The 9,377-nt window shown below is 47.6% G+C and overlaps 1 protein-coding gene across 1 annotated transcript; it reads left to right on the forward strand.

The window, feature by feature from the left end:
• The first annotated feature begins 63 nt into the window (after positions 1 to 63).
• rpp40 (ribonuclease P/MRP 40 subunit) lies at positions 64 to 9,140 on the forward strand. Its single transcript, XM_039601806.1, has 8 exons — positions 64 to 294; positions 4,193 to 4,337; positions 4,671 to 4,739; positions 7,962 to 8,057; positions 8,182 to 8,304; positions 8,381 to 8,546; positions 8,627 to 8,761; positions 8,834 to 9,140. The coding sequence occupies exons 1-8, from the start codon at positions 175 to 177 to the stop codon at positions 9,030 to 9,032; spliced, it is 1,053 nt and encodes a 350-aa protein (XP_039457740.1). The 5' UTR covers positions 64 to 174; the 3' UTR covers positions 9,033 to 9,140.
• The last annotated feature ends 237 nt before the right edge of the window (positions 9,141 to 9,377 follow it).

Below are 9,377 nucleotides of genomic sequence, written 5' to 3' on the forward strand. Positions count from 1 at the left end.
TCTCTCTCACACACACACACACACACACACACACACACACAAACGCCCCATTCACCCAACAGCCGGAATATCCTCCAAAATAAAAACAACGAACACTTCCGGTTCGCTACCGGGAGCTTTTAAACTGAAAAGCCGCGGCCGGAAACACGTGTAGTTAGCTCGCAGCCGAAGAAGATGACGTCCTCGGAGCTGGACCGGACTCCGCGGACTCTGTTGGTGTCGGAGAGCTCCAGCTTCTTGGACCCGAGGAACCGGATCAGCGCGCAGGTGCAGCAGTTGCACTTCAACCACCAGGTGACGCTCTCACCCTTCACCTCTGACCTTTCACCTCCGAGCCGTTAGCTTCACAGCGTCGGGCTCACGGACGGCTTCATGTAAATTTAAAGTCGTGTTTGATCGAGTGCAAGGAGAGCAGTCACGAGTGGAGCAGTGCTGAGTATGCGGGTGGAGCAGCAGGGCTCAGTGTGCGAGTGGTTCTGTGGATGACCGTTCAGAGCATTGAGGTGGAAGGATTGCGTGTTCAGAGGTGAGTCAGCACTCGCCCCCACAGAGCGGCTTTACCAGAGACTAACTTAAGGATTTGGGAGTGGAGAGTATGGATCTGCAGTCCTGACCTCAACCCCACCCAGCACCCGTGGGAGCTGCTCTGAGAGGTCAAACCTCTCAAATCTTTCACATCTCAGAACACCGCCGTCACTCCTAAAACTTCCCCCCGTTTCTTAACAACTAGATGCCACGTTGCCATATCATTTTTTTGATTGGTCGACACGGTACTTTTTTCGACCAATAGGAAAGGGTGGGGGGTTTTTTGGTTTTGTTTTTGCTCACAGGCTGAGAGTGCTTTCGAGCGTTTTCCTTATAAAACGCCGTTTTTACCGTTTCTTCCGGCAGTAAATATAAACAACGATAGTATTCAGGAAGAAAACCAAACATTGCAGATATTTTTATCATAACTCTGGTTTTACGTGGCCGATCAACACAATTTAAAAACTGGTATAAAGTCCACACTTTGTCCGTCAATTGTTCCGTCTGTTCTGCTCACATCCATAGCTGGACTGGCCATCGGGCATACCGGGCATTTGCCCGGTGGGCCGCTCGTGATTTTTCGTTTTTATGGGCCGATGGGGTTTTATTTCTTTTATTTTTTTCAACGGTATAAATGAATAGTGGTGTATTGGCCAGTTGGTCATGATCGACTCTGGGCTGGACCAATTACAGCCGAGGAGGTCGAACTTTAAAGTTGAGGTGAAAAGCAACGCGATTTGTCCCGATCAGCTGATCAATGATCAGCTGATCGGCTTTTCTCTCTGCGTCAGAAAGAGCAAACCAGCGGAGGTCGTGTTAAACAACAGAAGCACCTTTAAACTTGATGAGCTGTTGTTAGAATTTATTTAATATTAATTTCTAGTATCAGCTGATGTTTGCTGGAGGGATGAAGGGTTGAAGGGAAGTTATGAACTGTTTCTGGGAGACAAATAACACCAGGATCCTTTTCTAGCTGACAGCTGGTAACTGTGCAGGGGCGGGTCTAGCAAAGTTTTGCCAGGGGGCCAGGTAGGGCATTAACAGGGAAAGGGGGGCACAAAAAATACGTTTCTTTCTTATTCTCATTTGAAATTTCTAGCTTTTAACAAATAATTATCTGAATCATACAACCAAAGTTTTCATCTGATGTCAAATGTATAGAAATCCATTATTGTACATAGTAATTTTTTTCAGGGTCCCAACATAATTTCTTCAGAAGTAAGTACTGTATATGATGCCAGTATTTTCCCACATTTTCTAGATACTGTACCAGTACTGTATGTAAAATACCATCAAAATTAAGTTTTGATGGTAAGTTTTGAGTGAGGAAGTTTTATTCTTTCTCACCTTTCTTTCTGTCTCCTTTCACTTTTTAAAGGTTGCCATGTTACAAAAATATTTTGCCCTGCCATGCTGTTTATTGATGTGGTAAATAAATAGTTTATGAAAATATCACTAAATCTGTCATTTATTTATTTTTTTATTTTTTTTGTCTGTCCCATTTGGTTCTTTAGCCGTCAGAATTGTTGTCTGAAGACCAACAAGGATACCAAATGGATTTATTCTGCCAAATGGATCATCATGGCATTGCCGTATTGGTCCATTTGATCAAACTTTGTTGTTATTATTTATTGTGTGTGTGTGCCTGTTTGTCTGTGTCTATATGTCAGGTCGGGTCTTAGACTCCACCTCCCTGGGTACTCCCAGGCCCTCCAAGTGTGGAGGCCTATCTCCCCTCACCACACTCCCTGCTGGTAACTGATGCCCTCAGGGGTTGGTGCATTGGTGGTTCTTGGTGTCCGGGGCTGGGCGCTCAGGTATGCACCAGCTCACTCCCGGTGGCTACTTGGCGGGGCCTGGTGCCTGTCGCTCGGTCAGGCCTCTTCCGGGGCAAAGGGGGCCCTTGGGCCTCCGGCCTCGGGGCCTGCAACTCGGTTCACTCTGGCACAGCTGGCTGCCGGCAGAGCCGGCGGGCACGCCAGTGCAGCCCCCTCTGGCTTCTGCTCCGTGGCTACTGGGTGACCCCCTCGTCTGGGGATCTCCTCAGCCCTTCCCAGGAGGGTGGCACGGATGCCCCTCCGGTGGTCCTCCTTGGGCTCTCGCACTCTGGGGCCTCTGGATGTCTGGAGCCTGGATCTCCTCCATGCCTGCTTCATGCCCTGGGGGACGGGGCTATGGGCCTCCACACCCTCTAGCAGACCGTTACACGGGGAAACCTTTTGTATACAAGCGCGTTGATCCACACAGGTGTGCACACAGGTGTTCACTGTTCGTAGACATAAACTACACCTTTCTTAGCTGCTACTTCAAAGCACATTGTGCGCTGTCTGTCCTGCGTGCTGCACAACAACTTTCAATATTTAGTATTTACTGCTGTTCACACTTAGCTAGATTAACGTGATGGTGTTGTGTTTAGTATGTTGCTTTGTTTTTGTTTGGTTGTTTTTGCTTGTCTTCTCTTCTTTTTCTCTCAACAGGTGATCCAGGAGATTTTTTTTTTCTTCTCTTTGTCTTTGTAAGTGCCCTTTCTCACTGTCCCTTTTCCTTCTGTTTTTCTTTTCCTTCCTCTCTTTCTTCCTCCCTTTCCTATCCCCCAGTCATGTCTGTCCCATCTGTAACAACTGAAAATAAAATAAATAATAACAACATTTATTATTTTTAATATTCAGTAATGGTCATGTCTCACCTCTAGGCTTCTCTGTCTTAATTTCAAGTTTCCACCATATGTTGTAGAAAGTTCAGGAGGTAAACAAAGCAGTCTTTGGGTTTCGGCTAAGTACTGTTTAGAATACCAGAATAGGGAGGATGGTGTAGGTTTAAGTTCTAGATTGATACATATATACCAACAAGACAGTGTACATCACTGTCACAACGACGTTTGTTTTCATTCAAAGGCTCTCTAGTTTTTCCCATAATACCTGGTGGGCCGGTCTCTAGTCAAAATGCCCGGGCTAATTTTTTGTCCCAGTCCAGCCCTGCTCACATCTCCAATGGTTGTACACGTTGTCATTAACGTGGCTTCACTGCACATCAGCCACGCCGCTTTGCTAAAACACCGGTGTCGGCACATAAGGACGCTGTCATAGCCTGTCAGCGACGTTGATTGGCTGCGTATATACGAATGTGAATCGCATTATTGGCTGGACTACAGGATAAGGTGGCATCGTTCTAATCCCACACAGGAGCAGCCAGTCACTTACTGACTAACACTGCAAAACAGAATTGTTAAAGTTTTAATATTAATTTCAATTCAGGTTAGATTTTTTTGTGCGCAACGCAGATTTTCTGTGCGCAGAGACCGTGCCAGCAGTGCGCAATTGCGCGCGCGCGCAGCTTAGAGGAACATTGGTTTCCACACCACTGAAGTCGTTTTTACCTCTTTTCAACCAACGGCATTCTTTCTTCAGCAGCCATTATCCTCTCCTCTCCAAATAACTTCTGCTTAGCTTTCCGAGCTTCCCTCGGGTCCTCTTAATTGTTGTGACGCGTGTTGAAACGCAGAGAGGTGCGCCGACGATTTGCCACACGGAGCAGCGCGAGAGTAAAGCACGAGGGAGGTGCTAATAATCGGCTCAGTCATTTTTAATGATCGTTGAAAACCCAGATCGTAATCGAGATTAAAATTCGATTAATTGAGCAGCCCTAATCAGCTGTTTCAACTGTGCAGGTGTCTGTGCTGCTTCCTGAGTGTAGCTCCGCCCCCTCTCACCTGGACTCTGTGTTGAACAACTTCAGCAGCTTCTACCTGATCAGGAAGCTGCCGGTGTATGAGCTGCTGGACCGACACTTCCTGGAGACGGCCGTGTACCACGGTAACACACCTGTGCGCACACACACCTGAGCTCCATTCCAGGAACAAAGTTTTAAAAGAAACCTCTAAGGTTCCCAAACAGCTGATCGGAGTTAGTTCCATAATTTCGCCATGGCAACGGGTGAATAAAGAGCACGGGCTCCATGTTAACCCAGAGGAGCAGGAATATGAATCACGTCATTGTCACAAAGTTATCATGACGACTTGAGTTTCAGCTCTGAACTTTAATTTATATCCAATGACTCAGCTCCAGCCTGACATTAGTTACCCATAGCAACAGACTCACACACACACGCCCTCACCTGTCCCCCTGCTGTGACTGTCTGTGTTTCAGGTGCAGTGTTCGGTCTGTCCTACAGGACTCGCATCGATGAAGATAACTGCGTCGCACTGATGCCAAACGGTAACATTTCTTTTTTCTTTTTTTGTAAACTAACCTTTATTTCCAACATTCCCATTAACAATGAACATCATGGTCATCGTCACGGTGCGGGGCGAAACAGGAAACTGAGACAGTGGGCGCGCTCACCCGGACACATGCTCCTCGTTCAGAGACGTCGCAGAAACGGTTCCTCCGAGAAAACGACAAACTTTGTCTTTACATTCGTAAATGTCTGTCTGCGAAGGCGGAGTGTTACAGGAAGTGACATCAGACCGAAGCGGCAGGTTTTTCACATCTGTGTGGCGACGGGAAGATCCAGAGGAGAACCTGAGCAGAGCTGGAACAAAGGCGTGTTTTCCAGCGTGGAGGCGGGATGCTCTGGCGTTTTTAAATCACGCGGTGTCTGTCAGCGATGTGATGTCATGCCATAAAGGTTTGAAATCACTGATTGGCTTGTTGGATCTGTGGTTAAAACAGCTGTACTGCGAGAAGCAGCTGAGGAAAGCTGCAGAGTCGTCAGGGAGCAGGATGAAGTTCCAAACAGGATTGCGCCACCCTGTAAGGGTTCAGAAGAACAGATGTTTGATGTTTGATGAAAGACCCTCCTCCTTTCAGCCGCAGAGCTCTGCAGGAAATTGTAGTCGATCCTGATTAGATGAGAACCTCTGACCTTCTCCTCAGTCAGCTGGACTCCATGATATGTGACAGAGCTTCTCACAGAAATACTGCATGCTGATTCGCCAATAAAAGATCTCTCTGGTGGTAATGAAATGCTTTGAGAAACTGGTCCGCAGACACATCACAGCAGCACTGCCCCTCAGCCTGGACCCACACCAGTTTGCCTACAGAGCAAACAGATCCACGGAAGACGCTGTAGCCACAGCACTCCATGCTGCCATAACACACCTGGAAGAGCATGGGAGCTACGTGTGGATGCTCTTCGTGGATTACTGCTCAGCTTTTAACACCATCCTCCCACACAAACTGGTGGCCAAGCTACAAGATCTGGGGCTTCCATACAGCACCTGCACGTGGATCTATAGCTTCCTCTCGGGCCGTAGACAGAGAGTCAGAGTTGGCCATCACACATCCTCAGCCCTGAGTCTCAGCACTGGCTCACCCCAGGGCTGTGTTCTCAGTCCACTGCTCTACTCTCTCTACACACACGACTGCACTCCTCACCACCACAGCAACATCTTTGTGAAATTGCAGACGACACCACCGTGGTGGGGCTCATTTCAAGAGTGACGAGTCTATGTACAGAGATGAGGTGGAGCAGCTGACGTCATGGTGTAAGGCCAATAACCTCCTCCTCAACACTTCAAAAACCAAAGAACTCATAATAGACTTCAGAAGGAAAAAGGCAGAGATCCAACCACTATTCATTAATGGGGACTGCGTAGAGAGGGTGCCAAGCTTCCGCTTCCTGGGAGTCAATATAGCGGAGAACCTTTCCTGGAGTGTGAACACCTCCGAGCTGCTGAAAAAGGCCCAACAGAGACTGTACTTCCTGAGAATTCTCAGGAGGAATAACATCACACAAAGACTGCTGGTGTCCTTCTACAGAGCCACCATCAAGAGTGTACTAATCTATTGCATATGCATTTGGTACACTAGCTGCACAGGAGCCCAGAGGAAAGCACTCCAAGGGATCATTAACACCGCCCAAAAGATCACTGGCTGCCCACTCACTACACTGGAAGTTCTACACAACATCCACTGTCTTAAAAAGGCCCAAAACATCATTAAAGACACCTCACATCCTGGTCACTCCCTGTTTGAACTGTTGCCCTCAGGCAGACGGTACAGGGCAATCAGTGTAAGGACTAATAGACTTAAACACAGCTTTTATCCAACCGCAATAACACATCTGAATACTGCAAAATAATGTCCATCACGCCACTCTTGTGTTAATCCATTCGCTGTCTGAGGCATGTATGTGGGAATGTACGTGAATGTTTACCGATATGTCTTATTAGTATTTTAAGTATTTTGTTTATTTTATTTATTATTTTGTTTATTTTTATTTATTGAAATTTTATTGTTTTATTTATTTTCTGATATTGTTAGGGATGACGCAATGATCGGGGACCTTTCTTAATTTCGTTGTACTGGTGACAATGACAATAAAGATTCTGATTCTGAGATGGAGATTGCTCGCTTGGCGGGTGGGCCGGTTTGCTGCTGGTGGAGAGCTGCACTGAATCACGAGCATCCGCAGTTCGTGCTGGGGTTTGTGGAGGACGGTGTGCAGGAGAGGCGGAGTGTGCCGCAGTCTTTGATGGGTTTGTTCCTCGTTGGGTGATAAGGCCCTCCCACACAGCCCTGTTAGCACAGACGTACCTGCACGCTGTGAGGCGGCCCGAGCACACCAATCACCGACGGATCCAGTTAGATCCAGTCAGCACTGTATGATGAAGTATGGTTTAACCCTGATTATATCGGTTTCTCACACACGTTACTACATCATAAACCGTTTCTTACTGAAGCACAATCAGGAGTCCTGACATCCATCAGCACCTCCACCTTCAGCCTCTGTCACCGTTTTCTGTGCTTCCTTCTAGTATGGAGGAACCGCTCAGTGAGCCGACGATTGAACTGTAGCTCTCCAAAGTTTGCCGTGTTGTTCTCCTGGTCTTTGGTCATTTTCAGACAAACCAAAGAACAGATATGAGTGTTCTGACTCCGCCTCCTCACTGGCTCGAGAGGTGTCATCAGTCACCTGTTCGCCTTCACCTGCTGCCATTTTCCTGAGTAATTAGCCTGACTGCGGATTTAGAGCCAGGGCGCCGTCCTCTAACCAACCTGGTGATGTAATCAGTGATGCAATGACAACATGGCAGCGAGGAAAACAAAAATGGATTACATTCTAATGAGCTGCCATTTTCAATGTGGACTTTCCTCCGACTCAATGACAACACGTTGCTTTTTCTGTAACCTGTGACCTCAGCAGATGCCTGACTCCGCCTTTAAAAGGAAGTTGCTGTATTGTTCTGTTAGTGCGTACTGTCATAAAGCCGTGACCACAGAATCGAAGTGCGGCAGTCTAAAGAGAGCGACAGGTGCACAGCTGTGACTCGATCAGTAACCTGTAAATGGTAATCCAATTACTGACTGATGGTAATCTGATTAATAAGGTAATTTGCACACTCAGTATGTTTTTAGTTGACACAGAAAACTGTCTGCTGCAGGGATGTGACATCACTTCCTGTTTCCTGCTTAAAGTATGCCGTGTGTCTGCAGGTCACCTGACCCTCTCTCTGGATAAAGACTCGTTTGAGATTTTGGGCTTCGAAGGGAAACCGTCCAGATTCAAGCACAGAACTGCCACCAGATTCGGTCTGTCCACTTCCCATTTGTAATCTTATTACTCTGAAAAGATACTGTAATCCGATTACTTTTGATTAGCATATAATTTCATTACTGGTCACCTGTAATCTGATTACTCCTCTGTCTGCTGCAGTGGTATCTGTGGATCTGACTGACAGCAGCATGGCTCCTGGTAGGCGGAGCTACCTGAGGCTCCTCACAAGTCTTAAGTCCCGCCTCCAGCTGCAGACCGACTTCCTGTTATCACATCATCCAGGTGAGTGACCTCATCACCAAGGTGAGCCTGCCCTGTGTTACCCACAATACTGTGCTCACAGTTCTGTGTTCTTTAGGGGGCGGGGCCTCTATTCAGCCTCTCCTGTCTCGATGTGATTGGTCGCAGCACAGACCTGAGGTCAACTGCCGTGTTTTGACCAACCTGCCCTGCCCTGCACCCCTGTCATGTGACCCTCACAGCTTCCTGGAGTGGCTAGGAGCCGTTGACGCTGGCATCAGCTGGTGAGACCTTCTGATGGGCTATGACATCATCGCTGCTTGTCACGTTTTCAGTGTTGACAATTCTTCTTCTGTGGTTTCAGCGAGAACTCGTCCAGCAGCTTCCTGTCGTCGTTTGTCTGTCCCGAACCGAACACGATGCATCGCCACGCTCTGAGCGTGTCCGTGAGCGGCCTGCTACTGCCACACGACATCCACCGTCTGCTGCAGGAGCTCAGGTGATCACCTGTCATGTGACCTCTGCCCTCTGTCGGACTGTTCTGACTCACCTGTGCTCACCTGTCCCGCAGGCGTTACGTGGAGCAGCCTCGGCTGGCGTCCTGGGTCTCCATGACGGTTCGCGGGTTTGCTGACAGTCCGGTATCCTGCAGCAACCACGAGCACGGTTTCCTGAGGGGCGGAGAGAACTTCTACACGCTGATGATGTTCCACGACCACACCTTCCAGCTCCACCTTGCCATGGGAGCGCATGATGTCTGCCCGCCCTGACGCACTTGCGTACCTGTGCACGGGCATAATTTCCTCCACTGATTGGTTTCGTTGTAGAAACGTTTTGATTAACAAACTTTGGTTTAAATAAAGTCAGATTCAACGTCACACCCAGGGTTCTTACGGGTGCTTGAAATCCTTGAAAATGCTTGAATTTTAATATTGTCTTTTCAAGGTTTGAAAAGTGCTTGAATTTCAGATGTGGTGCTTAAAAGTGCTTGAAAGTGTAACTGTATTTCATTCACCACAAATAACTATCTGACTGAATAGTTTTCTTATCAGATAAAAAAATAAAATGAGTTGCAAAATGTAAAAGCAAAATTTCCCTGCCTGGGCTGCCTCGCA

Source organism: Oreochromis aureus, linkage group 18 (assembly GCF_013358895.1).
Source record: "Oreochromis aureus strain Israel breed Guangdong linkage group 18, ZZ_aureus, whole genome shotgun sequence".
NCBI classification, from domain to species: Eukaryota; Metazoa; Chordata; class Actinopteri; order Cichliformes; family Cichlidae; genus Oreochromis; species Oreochromis aureus.